Below are 25,975 nucleotides of genomic sequence, written 5' to 3'. Positions count from 1 at the left end.
GGCAGTGTGCCGCTTGTCCTGAAATTTAGCGACTCCTTGCCCAAAGACAGCCTGCGGGCAGCTGCCGGCTGCCTTTGCGCTGCGAAATCCAAATGGAAGGCAGCATCTGTTTTTCTAAAAATCTCCAATCTCTGCAGTCTTGGCTTGTTCTTTTTTCTGTAGGTTTTTCATTCCTCAGTCTTACGATTTTGAGTGTGCTTGCTTCTGGTTTTCCTTGCTTTCATCAGCAGGGTGTAATGAAGCATCATGTCAGGGAATACACTGCCTTGTCCTGTAAAAAAATCTCAAAATGTGGAGAAAGATTGCAGCACAAATTCTAAAAAAGTCATACTGGGGAACCACTCTCTGAAAGAATGTGAAAACACTTTGGTTCACATTTCCTGCCTCTTTAAGCTAAACCTTCCAGTATACACAAATCAAGATCCCCATTCACTGATCCTTACTGTCTTTCTAAAACCTAAGTGTTCCCTCTCAACCAGTATCTCTTGCCCTGAGCTTCAGTCGGCATAATGGAGACATCCCAAAAATTGTAGAGGTATGATTTGCAGAGCTATGGTTTTTTCAAAATCAGGGCAGCCATTACTTGCCTCCAGCAAGGTGTCCCCAATTCTCAGGCCTCCCGCTGCTGCTCTTGCAGATGTGGTTCCGCTCTGCCCACTGAGTGTGTGTCGAATCTCCTCGCTGAGACCTTAACCTCTGCCTGTTTTTCCAGAGCTTTCCTCCAACTCTTCCCTCCAGCTCGCTATGTACCTAACCTGTACTTTTTACCTAAATAAAATAAAGTCATGCTGTGGAGCTTATCAAACAGACATCACAAAGATCCTGACTGCAATTCATGGGAGTTACTTAATCCAAATCATTCCACAGACATTATTTACATAGTAGTAAATCATCCAGTAAATAGAAGGAATCCATCAGATATATCTATGCACCCACAAGTGTGGAAAGAGCTTAGTACGTCTCTTCATTCTTTGTCAGCCAAATTGGGAGTAGGAAGAAGATGGTGGGTTAAATTCTTCGTGTTCTCACCATGTTAATTAAATGGGGTGAGGAGTCAGCAGTTACAAATCTCCGGAGCAGCAGGTTGTTACTTGTGAGTTCCTATTCTCCAGTTCCTCTGGCAAGATGAAATGATGTTTCTTCAGGCTTTGTTGACACAACAGATTTTTTTTTTCCTATTGCAGGTGTTGGCAATTTACTCTTCAAGCAAAGACATTCTTCCAGGAATAAATAATATGATAAAGTTTCAAATGTTCCACTGTTTGAGGATTAGGTTATACAACCTGATGTGAAACTGGGGATTCATTTTGGTTTCTGACCTCAAGATGAAGGTTGGCTTACCAGCTTACATGTGGGTAGATGAAGCTAGGCCAGCAGAGCCGGTATCTGCTGTAAAAGCTATGCAAAAAGCTGGATTGTATGTGAGCAGTTAATCCATGTCTGTTCTGCTGTGGCCATACTGTTACCTGTACAGGAGCAGGCTGGCTTAAAGTTAGTTTGGGGATGACATCATGAACTTCAGTCAAACCCGTGAGAGTCATTAGGCTTACCTTCATTTAAGATCATTTTTATTCGCGTATCACTCTTTGCATCTTCTACACCAGGCTTGTTCCTTTGATGATTCTTTGCAGGTTGGAAGTGCCAGAGCTGAGGTGGTTGTCCCTACAGTTCCACTTTGTATGTTTTAAGTTATGAGGCAATCACGTATGATCACATACTGCTTTACACACATCTCTCTCGGTGCGGGTGTGTTATGCTCCTTGTCTGCTCAGCAATCCAATACTTGTTTTCTTTTCATTTTTCAGTCTCTGGACTCGTGCCTCATCTATGGGCCAATGTCCAAACTCTACACTGACCTACTCCTGAGATTTTTCCATGCTCCTTTATCTGCAGGTCTTAACTTACTACAAATATTAATAAATTTATCTTTATAATATGTCAGCAGAATTATTAGCTCTCTTGAACACATGCATTTTAATCTGTTGAGGGTTATAACCATGGTAGTGCAGATGGGTGAGCAGAGAACAGCAAGTGCTGAAACAATGTACTCCTTTTTTAGTAGGGACTCCTGTATTTTCCTAAATTTAGAAAGTCGCAAGATCTGATCGTCTCCATGGAACTTCCTGTCCTCTAATTTATTTTAATTAATTACAGATCCGCTATGTGTCTTGCATTGCTGAGATAGAGCATTCGTTCATTTGAAGACATTTTATAGTTCCCAAAGTGTGGAATTAGTTTTCAAAATTATCACTCATTGAAAGATTTTTCGTTTGTCTAGGGAGAGATACAAAATAATTTTTTGTAGCCTCTTTACGCAAGCGCCTCCTGACAGCAGGTTTGTCTCGCTGTCAGCACATTCAACGAGCTACAGTCAAGTACTTAAAACACAATCAAGCACAAACATGCAGTGCGCCTACAGAATTATGCACACCAATGTCTTTCCGCAAGGAATTATGCGCACAGAGAAATAATCACAGATGCAAGTGTGCACACACAAGATATCGTGCAAAATAAGCCATTAACAGATCCTGTCAGTGCTTTGCGTACAAGCCTACAGCTAACAGCAGTCGGAGTATGTCGGCGAGGACTCGACTAGGCTCGTTCAGTTTTCACGTTCAGATTTTGAGCACCAGACGGCTCTCGCGTTCTGCAGGACTCAGTAGGAGCTTCTTGGGTCAAGCAGCCACCTCCTCTTGGGAACATTTCCCAGTATCCAAGTACAGGTATCCATTCAAGCTTGGTGTGTCCGAGTCTCAGCAGGTCAGTACCTAGTTGCCACCAAATCAGCACCATGATTCAGAGACAGGCAGAGAATTTTTGGGACCTCCCAGGAAAATTACACTGCAATAGCTCAGTCTCTGTCTCCCCTAGCATGTGCAGCTACACAACAGAGAAAAAGCTTAAGGACGCCAGCCCAGTATTGACAAGACTTCAGGCAGCGACATTTAGCTTTTCACTGGAAATTAATAAGAAAAGGAGTTCCTGGGGTAAGAGAAATTGGGATTGGCCTCAGGGACCAATTCTATCCTACAGGAGCAAGAGATAAGGTTAAAAAATCAGAAGCCGGAGAGACCGTACATTTGAAAGATTATTTAGGGAATGGTTCTCCATCCTGGGACTCAAGCAAGTTTGTCAATTGTTGAGTCTACGCTTACGAAACATTAAGTATTACTCTGCGTACCTGTAATGCCCAAAGGAAAAAACCAGTTTATTACTTCAGGAATCAACGAGGTTTTCTTCTAGATCCGATACCAAATTCCAGCACATCCAGTCTGTGTGGAGCCCCTGGGGTTGGGGGGGTGCCGTGATATCTCAACCCATGCCCAAAAGAGTCCAAGACCTACCAGCTGTTGGTAAACTGGCTACCATAAGGACTGGCACCAAAACAATGTAGAAAACAGATGAACAATAGGTGGTAAGAACCTTGGTACAAAGGATCTGTCACAAGTGTCAGAAGCCTTCTTAGATCCCCAGAAGGGCCGAACCAGATGAGCATACAGAGTCCACACCTAACTCATTGGGACAGCACGGTTTAGCACAAAGCTGATTAATTACTGTCACTATTAAACACTAAGGAAGGGAGCTGCAACCGTGTAACAGTATTTCCTAATGAACCTGTCTGAGTTATAAGCAAGCTGAACCCTATATGCACCTCGGGCCTGACAGGTTTGAATTCACCACTTCCATTTCCCAATCACCAGGCAGTGTGCCTTTCACCAACATCCCTTAGCGAGCCCGGCGACTCTATCAAGTGCCACAAGGAAGAATAAACAAAAAGGAACACGATTTTATACTTAGCATGTAAACAACCTTCTGGCAAGGGAGGGAGAGGGGATGATAGTTTTGTTTTAATATACATCTCAAGGTCAGCTCATCCCTTGTACTCCTTTTTTTTTTTCTATTTAAGGAAAAATTTTACACGCTCACTTTACCCATACTGCTGTTTTTCAGAGTGGGAATCTGTTGCCTTCGCCATTTGGGCAGACTGGTAAAAAGATACTTATCAAAGGTGACATCATATGAGCTGAAAAAGCTTTGCTTTACAGATTTTTTTGTTTCAGGTTAAATCTTATCATTAATGATTTGTGTAGTGAAAAGTAGGTTAGTTCCAGAGGAAGGCACGGATCCTAAAGCTCACCACAGGGCAGGCTGCGGATGGCTAGTAAGGACACCTGTAAGGAATATATTCATGAGAAGACAGACCACAGTACTGTAAGGTTCAACGAAGCGGCCATTAAAAAACCAAACGCAAAACAAATGAACCTGACAGTTGGTGCAGGCTTTCACCTGCTGGAAAGGAGCTATCAAGGAGGATGAAACAAGATGCAAAGCATTGACACTTCAGGCTGCAGCTGCCTCTGGTTCCATTAGACTCAATGGCATAGCAGTGTACAAAATCAGTCATCAAATGTTATGAAACATGTTTGCGACAGTGAAACCTTGATTTCTCGAAAAGTCTGAAGAAGTAGGGTGTGGAGGCACAATAAGTCAAGAAACTGAGCAGCTCTGAAGATGATTACTGAGAAATCCTGTTCCACAGGACCTCACAGGAGCTCAGGAATAATAGAGACTTGACTGTATTCAAGAAATAGGGAGAGACATAACAAGGTTTTGTCTTCCCATAGCACTGACGCTACAGAGGATACATTAAACACTGGTTCTGCAGTGATTGGCACAGACTCAAAGGTTGTTAGCTGCAAATATGAAAAAATGCTTATGCAAGCCTCTCCCATGACTAATTGTAACTGTCTGTTTAATTGTATAGTTTGATTGACATATGCTTTCATCTTCCTATTGGCATTTTTAAAAGCTGGATGACGGCATATGAAGAGAGTTTCCAATCCTGCGCCTCTATCTCCAGAAATACTTTAAAAGTCAGAGGGGGAAGGAAGCCACAGCTGGTTCTTCCACTGGGCTACCAAGAGATGGAACTCCTCCTAGTGATTTTTCTTGCTATTTTGACTGTTTTTGTGGCAATAGCATTCTATTATGAACACCCCAAGGCAGAAATCCCTCATGGATTTAGTCAGCGCCAAAAGCTTTATGTTTTTCATTACATCCTGAACTTTGTGTTTGGTCTGGTAAGTAAAACTTGATTAAAGCTGGAGTTTTAAATTTAATTACTGCTAGAGGGGTAATGGATTGGTGAAGGGTTTTAGACTCAATGTTTAAATATATTGCAAACATGCAACTGGATTAATTTGGTGATGTGAACACCACTGCAGATACCTTCAGCCCAGCTGGGTATAACACTCTTCTGCTTGCTATACAGCACCAAAGGTAACATTATGGAAAAAAAAAAATTCCACAGACTGTGTGATACCCATTTTTTTCTGACAGCCTATGTTTTAGCTTTTTAATCCCATTGCCTCAGCGCAGTGCTGGAAGGCTTAAGAAGCTTACTGTGCTGTGTATGGGGAATGGCTGCACTGTGTAACACAGTGCTTATTTAGAGAATGAGCAACTAAATGATGTCCGTGATCTCAGCTCTCTTCTGCAGCTGTATCACTCTCCTTCTGAGCCATCTGAAAGGCAGCTGCCACATTCATCATCTTTTGCCTTTCAGTATGTCTATAGGACTTCCTTTTTCGAGATAGTACACATAACATTAAAGCTGTCTTTCTGTGTCATTGCTTTTGGCACAGTTTTGATCCTCCCTTGTTTTTCATCCTTGTTTCTCTTCAGAACTAGAATGGGACTTCCACTTGTCTTTGTGTTTCATCAGTTATCCTTTCCTGAACCAGTCGTTGCCTCTGTCATAAACCCACTTCTTTTGCAATTCCTAAATCAAGCTTCTTTTCTTTTAGTTGTTTAAATTGCGAAAAAACCCTTCAGTTTCTTCGGCTTGTACATTGTATTTCACTGCAATTCTGTGTTCTAATGTCATCGTATCTTCCTCCCTTTCCCTCCTACATTGCTTATTAAGTTTTCTTTGAAGTCAGCCAGCAAGCTCCTAAGAACGTGACTCATGTCTCTTGAGATGTGCCCCACCTAGGCTGGAGCACTGCTGCGACAGTAAAGCAATGCAATGAAACAGGATAGTAAGAGAAGCCAAATTAACCTTTCTTGTATCTACTATACAATGGGTGGACTTGCACATTTTCAGAATGCTGTATGAATACACTTTATCCATCAGACAAAGTTTTTGTGTAATTCATATGTAAAAAGCTAAACTGCAGAATTTAGAAACTTACTGGTGATTAATGTACTTTTTAACTTCTGATCTTATAATTTTGTATCCTTACTGCTGGCCAGCAAGAGGCCAAGCAAAAGCACTGTACCACATCACCTCAAAGGAGCAGACAGGCAAGAATGTTGAAGTGTGGTTATATAAAAGTTGATATGCAAGTAAAGTCTGAGTCATGTAGCAGCTCTTGGTATTGCTGTTAGGCCAATTACTTATGCCAAAGTAGCCAAATCCTTTCAAGGGATGACAACCTATGATAAAGCCAGTCTTCAGCTGGGACAAAAGATGCAGGTGAAGTCGCTGGAGACAAACCAGTTTGTTGTGCCCAATCTAATAGATTTTATGAAGAAATGTCTGCATGCACCTATGAGGATATACTTATATATCTTAATAAAACTTCTTCACTGAAAAATCTATTAACTCATCCTTTATTTTTTCACCTAATATGCAGTCTGTAAGAAGAAAACTTGACACATCAGTAAAGCTAAATAGCCAGGGGACTGTCTGCGAAATAGAGGGGCTCATTAAATTATGCTACTTATTGTGCTAATTGTTTGTCAGCGTCTCGCACCCAATTTATTCCAGTAACACTTTAGACAGAAGGGCTAGCGCAGCGTGCAATCCACCCGCATGCCGGGGCGTACGCAGGAGGCCTTTGCACCCGTGTGAAGAGGAGAGCAGACCCTGACGCCCCGGGTAGCACAGCTCTGTCACACCCCTCCCACAGATGTTACTGTATGCATGTTGCCGCAGGCCCTAATCTTTTGATCTGAACATGTATCTGGACTCCCACTTCCAAGCTAACGCAGCTCTTACACAGCTGTTCTCCTGGTGCATGGAAATCTCCGTGCCGGTTGTTGCCAGTGGGATCAGTTTTTCAGTGTTGGACTGTGAATGCCAGATGCTGTTGCACTTAGGCTGAGCTAGACAACGCTTCAAACGAGGCTGCAGTTCTCTAGTCCCGTACTTCGACTGTCTTATGCTACCTGCAAGTCTTTATTAATTTTCAAGCTGTCATGCCAGCTACAGTGTTAGAAGATCCTTAATGAACATGTAACCAAACTGTCCAATTACTGGTTTACAAATTGCACTACTAATCGGTCGCATTTATTTACAAATGTCAAAATGTTGGTTATGTTTGACTGACTTGGTTAATCACCTGCAAAAGAGCAAGCTTTATAAACATGAAGATCCTGAAAGTGGTATTTCTGGTAATAAAGATGTCAGTGATACATAGTCTAGCTGTATTCTAGGTACACACAGACCAGTCTTGCAGCTGCCATGCAAGTGATCACTTTGTTCCAGACACTGTAGGCCAAAACCCAGCACCTCACTTCGAGGGAGCATATACACTAAAAAAATGGACTTGAATCAGAAAACAAAGCAAAAATGCAAATTCCACCGGTTCTTGTAGACCTTCTGTCCACAGGAACTGTACAATTTAAAACAATGCAATTTGAAACAACACAGGATTAAAATTTCATTTGCATATTAACCAAAATAATGGTGAAGATTATGCATGATGATAATTACAGATGTCTGCCTTAACTATATGTTGTTGCAGATAATCCATAGAAGATATTCACAGCTAACAGTGAAGTACCTAACAGCAACATAAAAAAATGCCAGTCTCTGTGAAAGTTGACCCGTGAAATTACTGCAGGTTTAACAAAAACGGGATGTCAGAGTGCCAACGCTAAACACAGCGGTTGATAAGGACTCCTATGGGGTTTTTTAGTATTTCCAAGACAAAGATGATCTCTGTATTAGGTACAAACAACATAGCTCGCTACAGATTTAACCTTTACTGTTACAAACATATTAGTGTGAGGAAAAAATACCAGAGGGAATTGGGGCATTAAAGAAACAAATTTATATTTCCATCATACAGGAGCTCTGTAGAAGGAATCATGAGGTCTGTGAAATGTGAGGTAAAAGCCACAAGACTTGTTGTGGTTTTTTAAGATACATGCAGCATATACCTTTGTATATGCAAGTCTTTTTGAAATACATATGCATGCGTAACGGCAACACAACAAATTAAGTTACTCATTAGAGAAGTGTACTGCTGAAGAAGAAAAGAAGAAAATGTAATCCAATATAGTGGAAATATAATGATACTGCCTCATATTTTTCCTCTTGAGCAGGAATAGACTAGAGCAGACAACTGAAACAGCTTAGAGCCATCCAGATGCAATGAAGTAGCCTAGATCAGGGTGATAGCCTGAGTGTTTAAGAATCACTGAGCTGTGAGAAGATCAAGCTAAGGTTCAAAGCTATTCTTGTTCAGGAGGCCAGCTCTGGTAGGTGCTACAGAAATTTTTTTTTGCAAGTTAAAAAGTAGTGTGAGTTTGGGAAACTAAAGTATTAGTCACATTTCTTCATCCAAAGCTGAAGTCTGAAATGCTGTAACTGCTCTCTCCATATTTTGTTCAGGCACATGGCTGCTTAAACACCTGACCAGTTGAAGTATTTGACGCTGCCTTTTATCTACTATTAATAGATTGATTTTTTTCCTACTGATAAAAACTAAATCAGAATTTCACCACTGAAGAATGAAACAATTTTAAAAACACCATGCTCTCATCTAACATTTCTAATATAATCTAGAAGTTACCACCAAAGCTAACCGTGTGTTCTGCTAGACAGTACTGGTAACATTTTTGCCAGAGATGTAAGATGGTATTAATAAACCAAGTCACTGCGCTTCTCCAGCCGGCTTTCCCACAGGCTCAGAGGCCTTGCTGTTGGAGAAGCGTGGCCACAAGCCAGCTACAGAAGATAAATTCATCCATTCCTGTCAAATCTACTGCTCCTTGAATTTCAAATTTTGGTACATATTACATTACAATGAAGATGTATCCAAATCATCATTGTAACTGGCCACTTCATTGTAAGAACCATCAGGAGACAGACTTTGAATTGACTGTGGAATTTTAAATTCTACAGGATCGGTCTCCAGGTAAGATGGAAATCTGAACTAATCTGTGGTTTCTTTCCCTTCATTAACAGGCAAAATTTTTGGAAAAAGTAGGTATCACCTCAGAGCTCTATTTCCTCAGGACTATAATGGATGGAATACCACCATTAAAAGATAAACATCTTCTAATTGAGGACTTCAAGTTTGAAAAGGTTGAAGTAAGAATTTACCAGCCAAAAATGGCAACCACTGGCCTAAGAAGAGGAATCCTTTATTTTCATGGGGGAATTGGACAGCTTGGAAGCATTCGTAAGTAGTACATATATGAGCTGTAACTGCAAATCCCATGTAGTTTCTGATCTGACATGGCATCTCTTAAATGGCTAGAAGAGTTGGTACGTTAAGCATTATAAATAACAAAACGATTTCAGGACATCAGAATAATTTTATTTACATCCAGTAGGCATCACGTTAAATTGTCTTTATACAGGTCATGTATCTGGAACTTGTATTCTCTGATAATTTCTAATACCTGTTTTCTTTTTGTCCCTCATGCTTATAAGAAAAGTTGAAAAACTCGTTAGAATTTTATTTCTTATTTTAAAGAGCCCAATTTGTGATAACATGTGTGTGCAAGCCTGTGTGTCTTTCTATTGGCGAAACAAGGAAAAAATACATTTTGGCATTTGAAATGGAAAGGCATAAGAGATTAGACGGTGGCTCATGCACAAGAAAAATTCTCATGCTAGATTTAGCAGGGGTCTTTTGTGGTTGCTTTTTTTTTAAATAGCTTTTCATCTTCAGTACCACTTCAGAAGTGGCAGCAGTGGTGCTTTCTATGAATCAACTTTTCAAAGAGGAGATTGAAGCAATGCATTGGTGTAAATTCCAGGTTTCTTAATGGCAAGAAGATTCCCACAGATGTAATGAAATCGTGACCAATGTCCAGATAGACCATGCCACCACAATAAGAGAATTGCCATGTAGCATTAATTACAGAACAGAGATAAGAATTTCAGAATATTTTCATTCAACTTATTTTTAAAGCAAGTTACAATTCCATTGAAATATATTGTTTTACAGGGGCCTATGAAAGAACATGCTGCTATTTCGCTAGAAAAAGCAATTCAGTGGTTGTGTCTGTTGGGTAAGTGGAGTCACACTGGACACACCATGCAATAGCCATTTCTGCCTCCTCCTAGGTTTGTAAGGCTTAACGTGTTGTCACCGCAAGCCAAGTTCCTTGTAAAGTGCATACAGTACTTAGATTTAATGATCACATGCCTTTTACTAGCACTAATTACTCTTAGGAAGAACCAGGCAACTAACCCCCACCTGCTTGTTTCCAAATAAAATCCATTCTAATAATTTTATCATTTGTAGCCACCACTAAGAGGTGAAGATGTTTTTGTTTCCTAAAGCCATATCCAAACTGCCTTAAGTTGAAAGCCAAAGCTGTGTTTGAAGTGTGTTTCTGTCAAAAGCACAGTTGCCCAGACTACTAAGTACTCATTTTAGTAGCAGTTCTGAAAAACTGGGGTGTGGGGAGGAACCACATTTAACTTGCAGTTGACCTGAGATCTACATTTAAAATATTTTCCTGATGAGCTGTAATGCATTTTTAAAAGAACCAATTTTTTAAAGTTCAGGAAAAGAGTTGATGTCTTGGAAATTGATTAAAATTGCTCTAAATCCTATTTACATCCTAAAATACTTGAAGAACAACTAGCTCTTATTGATTCTGTTTATGAAGAATTCAGCTTATAGAAAAGCACTGAAAACGTTTCATGATTTCATTATCAATTTTCTACGCTCATATTCTCTAACCATTTGTTGGGAAATGTTCACTGCAATTTCTAACTAGAATTGCTGATAACTGATCCGTACATACCTGCCTTGCCACCCAATTCTACAATAACTCAGCATGTGCCTTCAGTCGCCTAAGAGATAGGTAAAGAGGTGTAATCTCAGAATATTCTCTTCAAATGAAATATGTGAATGAAAAGATGATGGCGGGATCATTCACTAGATATGACTATGTTAAAACACTTTCCATTTAGGTATCGCTTAGCTCCGGAGCATCCCTATCCATCCCAGTTTGAGGATTGTCTCACTGCCACCATACACTTTATGAGGACCGCACAAGATTATGGAGTCAACCCTTTGCGCGTTATCGTCTGTGGAGACAGTAGCGGAGGTACACTCACTGCTGCGGTTGCCCAAGCACTGGTGAACAGAAGAGATCTCCCAAAGCTGAGAGCACAAATCCTAATATACCCTTTTCTCCAGTGCGTGGATTTTAATTTGCCTTCTTATCAGCAGAATGAGGGAGTCCCTGTTTTGTTAAAGGAACGAGCCCTTGCTCTTGGTTTGAGGTATCTTAATAAAGAGTTGTCAGCCACAGAAGCAGTATTTAAAGTTTCTCCTATTCCAGAAGATTTGCAACTGAAGTACCAGAAATGGGTGAGTCCTGACCACATCCCTCATGAGTTTAAAGCAAGAGGCTACAAACCAAGTACAACACGTCCATTCTCAAAAGAACTCTATACGCTGGTCAGGCCTGGGTTTGACCCCATTTTTTCACCACTGCTAGCTGAGGACAGTGTTATTGCTCAGCTTCCCGAGGCTTTCATTTTGACCTGTGAATTTGATGTGCTTAGAGATGATGGACTGCTGTACAAGAAACGATTAGAGGATCATGGTATAAAAGTGACCTGGTGCCACCTGCAAGAGGGATTCCATGGAACAGTGTTCTTAGCTGTTTGTGGTGGGGTGATAGCATTCCAGTCTGGAAGTAAAGGCCTGGAAAAGATAGTAGATTTTCTAGGACTGATGTAAAATTCCATTTCTTACTTTCCTTTCCTGATTCCTATTTCTTCTTTCTTGCAAAGATTTTTTAAAAAATCCTCAGTTTTCCTTTTCTTAAGTCATCACCTTAAATTTCTGCATTGTGTCTGTCTTCTTTTTACCCAATAAATTGATTTGATGGTGGCTTTTGCTTCATTTTTTTCATATGGGAGGCAGAATCAAGTGAACTTAACTTTCTTGCACCGCCTCCTCAGAGTTTTCTCCTGTACCCATAAAAGCTCTGGTCCCCATGGCAAGTGTTTTGCAACACAGTTTGGCTCAGTAAAGTTCTGGTAATATTAAAACACAAACTGCGATTTGAGGACAACTTGGGGCAGGTAACAGGGCATGATTCTGCAGGGTACGTGTATAATGAGTGTGATCAATGATTTATCAAAGCCTGTATCTGCTGAGAGGTGAATGAGGCAAGCTTAAAGAACAGAATAGAGCAGAAAATATCTGAGACAGAAAAGAAAGAAGTGGAAGGAAAGGAGAGGAGGTCAGGAGAAGGGATAGGCCTGGGGCTACAGATGTTATAAAAAGTATTGGTTAAGGAATACAACATCTATGAAAAAATCATGCATATACCTTTTACATATAGATAAACATATATGGGAATATACAGTCATAATGGTTACTTCACAAAGAGCTCGTGTTAACTGTAGGCCTGCACTGTCTGAAGCAGGAAACACTTTCTCCTAGAGGGACCATGTAAAGTTTGTGCTGGGCTTGGCTGAGATAGCGTTAATTTTCTTCACAGGAGCTCATATGGGGCTATGTTTTGGATTGGTACTGAAAACAGTATTGATAACCCAGGGATGTTTTCCTTTGTCCTGGTTTCAGATGGCACAGAGTTAATTTTCTTCCCAGTAGCTGGCACAGTGCTGTGGTTTGGATTTAGTATGAGAAGAATGTTGATAACGCACTGATGGTTCAGTTGTTGCTGAGCAAGGCTTACAACGGCAAGGACTTTTCCGCTTCCCACGCTCTGCCAGGGGCACAAGGAGCTGGGAGGGGCCATGGCCGGGACAGGTGACCCCAGCTGGCCAAAGGGATACCCCAGACCATATGGCCTCATGCCCAGTATATAAACTCAGGGAAGAAGAAGAAAGGGGGGGACGTTGGGAGCGATGGCATTTGTCTGCCCAAGTCACCGTTACGTGTGATGGAGCCCAGCTGTCCTGGGGATGGCTGAGCACCTGCCTGCCGATGGGAAACAGGGAATTAATTCCTGGGTTTGCTTTGCTTTACCTCTTAAACTGTCTTTATCTCAACCCATGAGGTTTCTCACTTTTACCGTGCCCATTCTCTGCCCCATCCCAGTGGGGGGGAGTGAGCGAATGGCTGGGGGGGGCTCAGCTGCCAGCTGGGGTTAAACCACAACAACTGCCATGGCAGAGAAAGGAGAACGAAGGAGAAAGAAAAAAAAAAATTCAAAGTTCACGTTGATCTTAAACTGTTTACAATGAGATGAAGGATAAAGTTAAACAATACAAAAACCCACAGATGACATGCTGAAGATGATACTACAGATCTGTTCTGGGTTTGTTTGTTTTTTTTAATCTAGGCTATCAGGAGTCTTTGCCTATGAAGAACTTAGGAAAACAGAATCTTGACAAGTAAGGTTCCTTCAAGAGGCCAGTTACTTCCCATCTCAACAGAAACAACTGGTTCCTTCCAAGAGGGAAGGTGAGTATGCCCGAGGTGATCATTTACTCTAGAGCTTGCATCCTGAGTAAGGAGACAGACTGTGCCACCACGCTCTCTAGGCAGCAACGGGGCGTGGACAAGGCTGGTCTGCTCTGGAGGTATTAACCCTAAGTATGTAGACATGAGCCACATGGTCTCCAGACTTTGGCACAAAGGCAGTGTATCACAAATAAAAGGATTCAGGAATAGATCAGGATGCTGTCAAGACCTGAAAACTAGTGAAATGCTGGAAAGTTCAGTCCAGCTGCAAGGCCTGGACACTATTTGAACAGTTATGTGTTAGAGGAAGATGTTAAAAGAAATTAAGAAAGGGAAGCAAATTGTTGTGCATCATTCCCATCACCAGATGTCAGTGCACAATTGGGGTTTTAGTGCCAGCAGAATAACCTGGCAAACTTCTTTGTGCTCTGAGCACAGAATATGAGTACCCGAAAGACATTACAAAAGGTCACTCTGTGGTTTAGACTTAAATATTTTTACTGAACCTGTTGTTACCCCTTCACAGACTAAAGCTGTATGTTTAATAACAGAGCACATTTTAAGCCATAACAATTCTGAAGTTAGATTACCCCTTCTAAACAAACCAAATTACAGTAGGTTATTACAGAAGTCTGCAACTTCAGTTATCTTCTGCTTTGCTATCTTTACATCACCTCCTTCTATCACTCCAGTTAAAAGTCAATACACAATAGCAAGTATTTTTAAAAATAAGCAGGCAATTAGAAAACATTCCAAATGTATTAACCCTATTATTTATAAATATTATTTATTTAAAAGCACTGACCATTATTCTCTGCCTATGATGCACATTCTTTGTACGGCTCCTGAAATCAGCATAATCCTGCAAACTGGGGCTGCTTTTGTGCCTGTCAATTTTCTTGCTCTGATTGCCCGTTGCCTCAGTGAATCATTGTGTTTGCTGACTCTCTTATGGTAGTGAAGAAACTGCTAACCTAAGTATTTGGGGTAAGGAGTCTCAGACAAATCCGGCCACAGCAAATTAAGGCCAGTTGCAGTTTTTATGTTTACATTCAAACTACTTATGACTTAATAAGAATACATTTTGGTGTGGTGAGCTGTCATGAAATCCCAGGTGGATGTTCCAGAACAGCTTATTTGGAATCCATTTGTGTGGAGCAGAGTTCATTCATTCTGAGGAACACAACTGCACAGCCACCGAGCCACACGTATGCAGGAACTCATCCACATTTCAAAACGCTACCGTAACAAAAACCTTCTGTCAAGTCACCATTTCAAAAATGTACCTGCTCTGAATTGTACAGCACAAGATCTGAATTTCCAACACTGAATGCTAATACATAATATTTGTCATAATTTGTATTTGAATTTTTTGATATAGCACAGCTTTTTACTGCAGAATTTGTTAGCAGATGTTTAACCTTGGAGTCATTTGGAAGGGATAGACTTCAAAGAATAACTTAGAGGAAGAAGGGACATGTTGAAATAAAGATTTACAGCAGACTAAATGGGAGATGGCTTTCGGTCATGAGTAAGAGCAAAATGCACAGGGAGTAGCTACTAATTTGGGTGGGGAGATGGAGATAACAAAAAGGGAGGACGCCGGAAGGTAGGTAGGAGGCAGGCTAAATGAAGACAGAGATAGATCAAGCAAATACATAGCACCTTTAAAAAACAGTATCATGGAGCACGTAAGAAGCTTTGGAATACATTATTTTTTCCCATTTTCTTAGCTTTATGCCTTCCATTTTGTTATTAAGCCTGGTTATACTTGAGAGAATCAATACCCGAGTCATTATATCTGGCTACTTTACCACACTTCAGTTAATCCTCGTAGTATTTCCTGTATTACACACAGTAGCTCCACAATACTCAACTCACTATAGGTTAACTGTTAGGAAACACAGCCTACAGTCAGAAGTTAAACGTTTGGCAATACTTTAAAGAAAGGCATTACAACAACATCATGTGTTTTTCAGCAGTAACACATGACATTCACATAACTCATTAGCACCAACTACCCTGATGCTTATGCCTCTATTAGTGTTTCGCTTGGCAGCTGCCCGCCTCTTTTGCTGATAAACAACTGATGTGAAGTTGATGAGTTTTACACGTTCTCAGTCTACAGAGATCTGTGACTCCACAGCTACATAAACCTTACAAACCCAACAGGTTAAGCCTGGGAAAAAACCAGCAAAGATCATATTTCTCTGAATAGGTATTGTTACAATACTTCACCTTCCCATCATTACTATGACTATTAGAAATATGCTGAAAAATTAAGAAAAGAATGAATTTTAGAGGTGACTTAACCTCTTGCATAAACAGAGGATGAGGAAATCATCGTTGATGAGGAAATGGGAAGAATTTACTCCATTATCATCTATTCTGTACTTGCCAGCTGATACATTAAACGTGTCAGTCTCCAGCAACACTAAATTCAATGATTAAAGTATCAATTTGTGAGCTCTGAGCAGCTGACTGGTTTATAAGAACTAAAGAACCGTATGCCTATCCATAATGCTCATTACAATGCCAAACTCCAGGCTGTGTTAATTTTTTCCAGTTTAGTGGAATCTCTACAGTCTTCTTTGGCTAACACAGGCTGTTCTCGTCTATGGATAGGTACAGACTTTGTGGAAGCTGGGGTTTTGCAATGAGCTTGCTGAAAGAAGAAAAGAATGGATGCAGCCAAACACATCAGCAAACACCTATAGTTTAAAGAGCTACTCCTAGCAGCTTTTTCTCCAAGGTGGGTATCTATCTACTGCCAGAAAGAGAAAAAGCCTTTTTGTTTGCAAAGATCAAAGGTACTCACTTCATGGATTGAAAGGCAATAAAACATTTTTTTGACAATTTAACACCTCAAAAACAATTGAGGAGAAAAACACACCAAAAAACCCCACTGACTGTTAGAAATGTGAGACCCTGACAGTGATCATAGATATTTCTATCCATACATCTGCAGGTGCAGGAGTGGCTGACCAGACTGTAAATATCTGAAGCATCTCTGAACAAGCATCAGTAGAAAAGTGACACGTAGCAACAGGATTATTTGAGTCACATGAGCATTTTGGAATATAAGGCACCAGGTATCATTAAACAGTTGTGAACAGGAGCATCTCCAGAAGGACCGAGCAGCTCAAAGACCATGGATTTGCTTGATTCTGGAAAAACATGGAAACTGTGGTAAAGGGACAGGGAGGAAGGACTGAGGTGCTTAGATAGTATACAGTTAGAATATGCTCTAACTGAGCTCACTCAGAATATGCTCTAAGAGTGAAATATTAAGATATTAAGAGTAAAATATTAAGATATCATTCTGAAACATTACTTAACCAACACTTCTTTAACAACCGGAGGGCTATAATGCATAACTGAAGGATTTTTGTTCAGACTGTGACAACTGTACAACAGATTCTTACTGAAGACAACTGCTAGGGCATAACATCAAAAAGCAAACAAACAAAAACCCCAAACTGCCCCTTTTAAGATTTATTTTTAAATAAAACAGACAGTAAGCAAATATTCCTTCCACTCTATCAGATCCATCAAAGTTTCAAAATAGGGATGGCATCTGTGAGGTGTTTTGGTTTTGATTAAAGGTGTTTAATTATTGACTCACTGAATACGGTGAAGAAAAGACTCCTGCCAATACAGTGTCAGCAACAGCTGATACAGCTACAGCAGACCTACATGTCCCTTTGGTATGAAGCTTTCATAACCTGAACTGATCTATTCCAAACGTCAGGTGTTTAATGAAATTACTGCTGGTTGCTCTTACAAGTTTTTGTTTACTGCCCCTGCAGTAGTAAGTGCCTTTATGAGTTTACTATTCTTGACTACAGGTTCTTTTGAAAGCACAGAATTTTCCTCCTCTCAGGATTCAAGCATAAGAAATTGTCAAGAATGCTGAAATACAATATTCAAAGCTCATCTCTACGTGGTAATTTATTTCAGGATATTTTGATTGATGGCACAGACATCGGAAATAAGCACTTAGTAAGAACCGTATTGTTCTGCTGTTTTGCTGGGAATATATGGCAAAACAAATAATAAAACCCCCACAGGCTGTGCTATAATATCACATTACATAGAAACTATTTACAGAACTAATAACCCAAACTAGCAGTAAGATGACCCCGCTGTGTTGCAGAAAAGGCCCTATGGATAAACGTTGATATGTTTAGGACAGAATGAGGACTGGCCACGGGTATCTGGGTTTGGCTTCAACATTCTACAGCCTGACATTTGTAACCAACTATTATTGCTAAATTTGTGCTCCATGTAAGAGCAGGGCGATCCCGTATCAGCCAAGTTCAGGAAAGAGAAAGCCCTTGCTGTGAACAGCTGAGGATTTGCCTGTTTCACAAACCTTGGCACAAATCTACGTTCCTTTATCCCACACATTCTTATATCCACAAGGTGAAATTGTGCAAATCAGCTGTCATGATCGCTTTGCCTTAAATACTATGCTAATGAAGGTGAGGACTAATTCAGTTTTCAGATTGGAATTTCATTTTAAAAGCCAGGCTAGGAAAAATGTTCAGGAGCCATAAATTTAAAATTGGGTGGAAAATTAAATACCAGTAAGAAGAATACAAACCAGAAAAATTATTTCACCAAACAACTGCCACTAACTTTAATCATCCCTCACTAATAATATACACGTATTCATAATGCCTCCACATTAAACCACAGACAAGAATTACAATGAATATAAAATTCTGAGAGTTTAATTAGTGAAAAGCTTTTACCAGAAACAATGGTGGCTTGAATCTACGAACACACCACATGGATCTGGAAAGACCTTAATGTACGTTAAGACTTGCACTTTGCATGCCACTATGATACAGTTTATCAGACAAAATGTGGATTTGAATATTTTTATTTCTCAGAGAAATATACGCCCTGATGACAACTGCAAGTAGCCCCACATCACTAAAATGTAATGCTACAACAGGAATGTCCACCCCTAATGAAGCCACAACACACCAGACACGGACAGTCTTCAAATAAGGGCCCCTCTGGATAATCATTTCTTATTGTTAGTGAAGAACTCGTGATATAAATCAATTCCATATACTTTGAATTCCACCTTTTGTAAAGGGTGAATACTTTCCCCTCCCCATTTTTTAGTTTAAGGAAGTGTTGCCAATAATATCATTAGCAAAAGAAGGGTGGAGAAAATTAGGGTATTGCAACATTAATAAACTTTTTATTTCTGCTCATGAACTCAGTGCTTAGTCTCCTGTGAAGACACCTCAGAAACATTTGAAAAGAAGGCTTAAGACAGCATAGGGTTTTTTAGCGTTCGCTTCTATTGAAGTGAAATGGCATCTGTTTATACAACGTTAGCAATAATAGGAATTATTTTCATTTCTCCTGTTATAATACCAGCACTGGTTTTGGGGGGGGTATTTTACGATTTTTTAAATTCAGAATTGCCACCGGGAATTGGCCAACCTCTAAAGCTTCGGTTTTTCCATTCATTGTTGATTGCAACCATGATCATGGTAAGTTAACTTTCTTAAAACTGGGGATTTCACTTTTATTTTGGTAGGATATTTGGGAGCTGGGAGATAATGACTTAAGAAAAAAAGAAGCAGCAATTCACCCCCCCTGAAGCCTGTAAGCATTGTTATATGAACTAAATCATGTTAAATTAACTCATAAAACTGATATGACTAATCTGAAATGTGTATTTAGATTTTTCAGTGCATCTGTCAAACTGCAGCCACATTGGAAAAATGTTTCATGTGTAAATTAACACATATATATATACACAGTGTACTACGAACAATAAAATAAATGAAACATAAAAATGGATAGGAATGGTGAGGTCTTCTTGTGTGGTTAGTTCAGAAAGTAGGACACAGGTGTATTTAAGAATAACGTGTTTCAGTTTCGCTTATTCTTTAAAAATGCCTGTGTGTTTGTGCATTTACTCACATGATAGGGAATTTAATGTAATTCCAATATATCCATGTCCATTAACTCTATAGCATAAAGACAAAATTAAAAATCTTTCAAATGTGAAGTGGAAATTACTTATTATGGGAAAAAACATTAAAATGGGATATTTTCAGTTTCAAAAATTTTCTCCATTTTTTCCAGTTCAGGCTAATAACAAACCTACTCCTTTTTACAAACAGTTACGGGGTTGGCAAGTCATTTCTTGAATGCAAAAGTGTTACAGAATTAAAAACTATCCAGTTGGAATTTGCTCCTTCCATCTCCAAAGTTGTATGATACTGTCAGCATCATAGAATCTTGGTACAGATTTTTAGAGAGAAAAAAAATCAAGATAAACCAAGTTCTTGGTGTGTTAAATCACCTTCTAAATCTACGTATGTTAGTCTTAAAACATCAATTTCCTTGGGCTAAAAATGATCACCAAATCCGCTCCCTTACAGATAGCAAACTATTTTGATATCAGACTTCAAAACAGTTCATTTTAAAGTTATGACATTATGGTACAGCTTGAATACTATAAGGCTCTTCTTTCCTACTCAAAGATTTCTTCTTAGGGTAACGCAATTTTCTTTGTAATTTTTCAGGCAAAATATCTTTAATACGAGAAATACAAAATATCTTCTAAAATGTTGCCCTCTTTTCATGATAGCTGTAAGAAATAGAAACAAATGCTATTTGTCTTCCTGATCATGCTGTATGCCAGAGCCTATGACAATCCCATCAATTTTAGCAGAGCCAATTTTATAAACTACAGTTCTAATCCGCTTTCCTGACCCTCACATCCATGGTCGCTTCTAACACTGATTTCAAAATCAAAGATTAGTCTTCTCCTTTCCCTCGCATTTTCAGCTTAAATACATTTCTGATTATCTTTCGATTCACAAAAATAAACATGCAAAAAGAAACAACAAGCAAGACAACAACTGGCTATGCAGAATGGAGTTGATGTTACTTTTTGGCAATCTTCAGCAACATTTAATGCAATCAAAACTGCTCAATGGCTTCTCAATAGTCACGGTAACTCCACTGAAGTGCTATCTCCAGCATCTCCTGAAATACAACACAGTAAAATAAACCCAGGAATTTTTTTTAAATTAAAGAGAGTCAGAACCTTTCACACTAATCATTTGCCGAATTCTTTCTTTTCAACAGGGAACGATTTTGAAGAAGCTAGGGATCTGCAGTGATTTAAGCTTACTGCGAACTGTGCTAGATGGAATACCACCATGGAGAGATTCAAAGCTTCTTATCAAAGACCTCCTAGTAGATGAGGTACCACTGAGGATTTATCAGCCTAAATGGCCACCTGCTGGCAAAAGAAGAGGAATACTGTATTTTCATGGAGGCGCTGGCACATTTGGGAGCATTAGTAAGAAATCAGCAAGTTTTATTTTTAAAATCAAATCCAAACCTTTACATTTTTACCTTCAGACATGTCAGTCATCCTCTCACCTGTCCTTCCTGATGACAATAGTCTTTGCAATCTCAATACTAACTGCAAAGCACCTTGCGGAATTAATAGTCTAGTGCACAGTTAAGGGCAATCACATTTCTACTTCCTTTGGGCTACAAGCAGAGTTGGTGAAAGCAACTCTTAGCAGAGCTGAGGCTTCTAAATCCAGAACTGTGATCCAGAAAATGCTCAATCGGCTGTCAGCTGACGGGAGAGGGACTCTGCTCCTTCTCCTGTTGAAGATGTTCTGAGAAAGATTCAGTTTGCTGGGGCAGAGAAAGAGACCATTAAAACAAAACACATATGCTTAGGTCTCTGTAGGGGAAGTTCAGCTCAGAGGATGTTCTTGTACCTTAACTAACAGCTAGCTGAAAGTAAGATATAGCAACAGTCCTGGAGTAAGGGTTGGAATCCATGTCTCTTCCCTCCTTCTCCTCCATACTCCATCTTTTCTGGAAATGTAACTTAAAATCCTTTTAGGCTGATAGGCAACTCAGCCCAGATCTACTTTCTGGAATAACTATGGTATCATGAAAATGGCAAAGCTGTTGCTAAAACCAATACATTCTGGCTTCATTCTTTGGAACAATGCTTTGGTTACTTCTCAAGGAGAATTTTTAGTTTTGGACCTCAGCTGGGCTAAAGTGTTTCCTGTAAGCTTGGATAGGGTCTCAAAGTACAGAATTTAAGATACACTTCTGTGCTCAGTACTCAACTTTTGCCTAAAAACACTACAAAAGTCTGTATATCAAATGAAGTCTAAAAAATATAACATGGTCCAAGAAAGAATTTAAAAATACATTTTTAAAAAATCTGTAAATATATTCCCATTTATGCAAACAAGGAATCAAAATGAAGGAAAATATAAACAATAAGTGAGCATTAAAAATAGAAGCAATTTGGGGGAGTTTGATTCTTCTGGTAACACTGCACAGAATACTTTATTTCTTTTTCAGAAAGGGAGATGTTCCTTTTGGTGGAAGAAAAAAACACACCACAAAGTTGCATAGTTGTAGTTGTTGTTCACAACACAATTGCTGTTGTGCAGTCAGCACACTGAGGGAGCTGTATCACATGCCATGGCTTAATATAATACCCATACCGATACACTGGCTGTAGTACGTGACTTTTCATTTGAATTTCCATTGGAACTTGGTAACAGGAAAGCAAATAACATAATGACAAGTTTTTAAAACGATTTGGGGAATCTACATACCAGTAAGCCTGAAGTCTGCAACGAGCAAATTAGCAGAAGCTACAACGAAGAACAGAATCAGTGGACAGATAAATATGACTTACTCCTTAAAATCCGTACCAATGGAAGTCATGCTTCACAAATCAATGTAAGCTCTTTAAATGAGTCAGCAAATACATTAATAAAGGAGACTTGAGTTGATAAAACCTACTTTGATTTCCAAAAGAGTCTCTTAAAGAGGCTACACCCCTCTGACACAAGAGGGAAGGCCTTTCATTTGGATAAAAACCAATTAAAAGACAGAGAAAAGATGGGTTGTGGGAGGTTCCCATGAGATTGCCATAAGGAGATCTGTGCTGGGACCTGTGCAAATCAATATATTCAAAACCAGAAAAGATGGTGAAAGCTGGTACGATCCTAAGTCCTTCAAGGTAATAAGTGGAAAAACTGCAGAATGTCTTTATGATAGTGAAGGATTAGACAATAAAACAACAGGTGAAATGGTGTGTAGAGAAGTCAAAGAGATGAACAGAGCATTCTACCTTTACAAATAAAACAATGGACTCTAAGCAGGCTACTCCCTTGCAGGAAGAAGATCTTGGGATTATGGTAGAAAATTGCCTGAAAATGTTGACTTGGTGCACAGTAGCAGTCAAAAAGCAAATAAAAAGCTAGGAATTATTATTAGTAATAAATCCATGGTGCACCTAAATATAGTATACTGCTTATATATTATATATTGTGGTTCCCATACCTCAAAAAGGCTATAGCAGTACTGGAAAGACTCAGAGGGAGGCTGCATAGGTGAGAAAGTGCTTCTGTACAAGAGAATAAGCAAAGAGACGATGACTCCTCAGTCTGGAAAAGACAGATAAAGACAGTTAGATTAAATGTCTACAAAATCATGAGAAGCAAGAGAAGTTAAACACGGAATGATTATCCACCATTTCTTACAGTACAAGAGTTAGTGCCACCAAATGAAAGTAGCAAACACCGGGTACAAAACGAGCAAATAGAAATGGTTCTTTACTCCTTTGTAAGCAAGCTATGGAATTCTTCACTGCACAAAGTTGTTAGCATTAAAATCATGGGTTCAATAAGTGGTTAGAATAATTTAGGGAAGAAACTAATGTTTAATTAGTTAATTAATTAAAGACACAGTTTCTGTCTCAAAGGAGTGCCCTGAGCCTCAACTTCTTGTAATGCTAATTACTCTATGCTTGTCCTCAGCTTACGCTTCTCCTTAGACGTCTTTTGTTGAGTGCCAGCTGAGACGTGATACCAGTCTAGCCAGACTTCTCTTTTTCCTGGTATTACCATTCTTACATGCTTATGTTATGCCCTAACAGTCACTAACCAATAACCAGAAAATATGTTAACATGTAAAGACCGCATTGCATAAGTTACTCATCGGTCTTGTGTTGCAGTGCCTTCCACAGAGCATATGTTCAAGGATCTATGCTTTCATTTCAAAAGGATATTTGATTTTTAAAACACCATTTCTGATAAACTTTCTCTTTAGGAGCCTTTGAAAGAATATGCCGCTATATTGCCAAAAAATGCAACTCAGTGGTTGTGTCTGTTGGGTAAGTGCTACTTTTACATAGAAGTATTTATGGTAATACAGTTCACAGTTGAAACATTTCTGGAAAATATGCTGAAAATATTTACTATTTTAGATTGTGCTCCCTATTTTTCGCTTTACCCTTTCATTTACTTTAGAAATGTGCTTATAGGCAAAGTATTCTAAAATAGCTGTAACACCATGAGTTAAAAACAAATATAATCTTTAAAAATTAGGAAAAAAAGGCCTACATAACTACCATACCAGTCAATCATGGACAAGCAAATTAAATGTTTATAATTACTTTGACAATAACCATGATATCCTTGACATTTCAGTTACCGTTTGGCTCCTGAACACCCATACCCAGGACAATATTACGATTGTCTCAATGCCACCTTATACTTTATGAGGAATTTAGAAGAGTATAATGTGGATCCTGCTCTCATCATCATTAGCAAAAGAGATCTCCCAAAAGTACGTGCTCAGGTCTTACTTTATCCAGGACTACAGGGGCTAGATTTTCATTTGCCTTCCTATCAACAGAATGCTTCAGTCCCCATCTTGTTTCGGAAGCTAGTCATCTACTTCTGTTTTCGTTACCTTAATAAAGAACCATCAGGTTTGGAAGATGTTCTACAAAATTGCCATGTTCCTGAGAGTATGAAACAGAAGTATAAAAAATGGATAAGTGCTGACATTATTCCTGATGAATTTAAGATTAGAGGCTACGTACCCCAGAAATCCACTTCATTTAAACCTGAGGTCCATGAAGCAATCAAAGAAATTTTAGCAATAACTTTTTCCCCACTTTTAGCTGAAGACTCCATTATTTGCCAGCTTCCTGAAGCCTACATTGTGACCTGTGAGTTTGATGTGCTTAGGGATGATGGACTGTTATACAAGAAGCGATTAGAAGACAATGGTGTTCAAGTGACCTGGTATCATTCTGAGAGTGGTTTCCATGGAATTTTAGCCTTTTTTGGCTATGGGATTTTTTCCTTTTTGTCTGGAAAAAAGATAATGGATAGCACTGTCAATTATATAAACAGTTTATAAAAGTATTTTTCAGAACAAAGATGCAAGTCTTACATTATCCTTGGCTAATTTATACTTGACAAAGAATGTAAACACATTTGATTTATGTTTTGGATTTTGACTGCTTTTTGTACTTTCTAATTTCTGCAGTGACTCTCAAACAAATGCTAAGATTATTTAAAGCACCACCATTCTAGACATTATTATAAAAACACAGCAATAAGATTGAGATGCAAAAGCGAGGCACCTGGCACATACGGCTTTGCTTCAACTCTAACAATTCTAGTATCTTTGCACGGCTGGCACACATTCAAGGCAAGCAGCAAGAACATCTCTTCCTGAAGATTCTTCGACTGCCCAGAAATGCTGAAGACAACAACCGGTGTCTACTTTGGCCCTTGTGAGAGCCAGGAGGTGTTTAGGGTATCAATCAGGTGGCTCAGGTTCTGTGAAGTTTTATGTCAGATAATGAAATTGCAGCTATGCTTTTTAATTTCTAGGGTTAGTTTGCACAAAGACTATTTTCTTAAAAAAGTGTAGTCAAAAGAAAGGCTCCTGTCTGAAGCAGAAGTTCTAAACTGGAACTGGTATGGGTTTGATTTTGCTTGGAATCTGAGAAATGATGTTTCGTTTTGGAACCTGATTCTTAAACTGGAATCCTTAAACTTCAGTGAGTGTGTACATGTTAGGGAAGCGCAGAGGGGAGACTTCTTTTCCTTTTTGTACTCTTTGTTTTTCTTTCAATATTGTCTTATGCTCAAGACTACCTGTTATGCTGTTTGTTGAAAAAAGTTCTGAAGATCACAGATGTGAGAAGGTAGAGAAACACAACATTATATTATCTTATCACTGTAATGCTGTGGCAATTCTGTGATGCTTTCAACAACAACAAAAAAAACGCTGGTACTTCAGATATTTCTGTTACAAGAGCAACTTGCATTTGCTAAACACATACTCACTGACAAACCTAAATTAACACCTTGTGGTGAAAGGAACAGTGCAACACTGGCAGAGAGAGACCACAGTCTTGCTAATTCTACCTAGTCAAACTTGTGCTGTACACAGTAATTACCAGAGGACTGGACTGTTCAAGACTACTGTGTCTG

General features: G+C 39.3%; 3 protein-coding genes across 3 annotated transcripts in view; 2 read left to right on the top strand and 1 right to left on the bottom strand.

Annotated features, from left to right (window-relative positions):
- Nucleotides 1-1,541, bottom strand: part of LOC104133150 (arylacetamide deacetylase-like 4) — a 6,993-nt gene extending 5,452 nt beyond the window's left edge. Inside the window, exon 1 of the mRNA XM_035901853.1 lies at nt 1,467-1,541. Within this exon, the coding sequence (XP_035757746.1) occupies nt 1,467-1,541 (75 nt within the window). The remainder of the gene's footprint in view (nt 1-1,466) is intronic.
- Nucleotides 1,542-4,925: 3,384 nt separating this feature from the next.
- Nucleotides 4,926-11,945, top strand: LOC104133149 (arylacetamide deacetylase-like 4). The gene is made up of 4 exons (XM_009646519.2): nt 4,926-5,081; nt 9,200-9,416; nt 10,191-10,254; nt 11,168-11,945. The coding sequence occupies exons 1-4, from the start codon at nt 4,926-4,928 to the stop codon at nt 11,943-11,945; spliced, it is 1,215 nt and encodes a 404-aa protein (XP_009644814.2).
- A 7,205-nt stretch (nt 11,946-19,150) lies between these two features.
- Nucleotides 19,151-24,890, top strand: LOC104133095 (arylacetamide deacetylase-like 4). The gene is made up of 4 exons (XM_009646465.2): nt 19,151-19,159; nt 20,772-20,988; nt 23,790-23,853; nt 24,170-24,890. The coding sequence occupies exons 1-4, from the start codon at nt 19,151-19,153 to the stop codon at nt 24,888-24,890; spliced, it is 1,011 nt and encodes a 336-aa protein (XP_009644760.2).
- The last annotated feature ends 1,085 nt before the right edge of the window (nt 24,891-25,975 follow it).

Source organism: Egretta garzetta, unplaced genomic scaffold (genome assembly GCF_000687185.1).
Source record: "Egretta garzetta isolate BGI_Z169 unplaced genomic scaffold, ASM68718v1 scaffold69, whole genome shotgun sequence".
Classification (NCBI taxonomy): Eukaryota; Metazoa; Chordata; class Aves; order Pelecaniformes; family Ardeidae; genus Egretta; species Egretta garzetta.
Note: the sequence above shows the minus strand (reverse complement) of the source record. Positions and strands in the feature narration are given on the sequence as shown.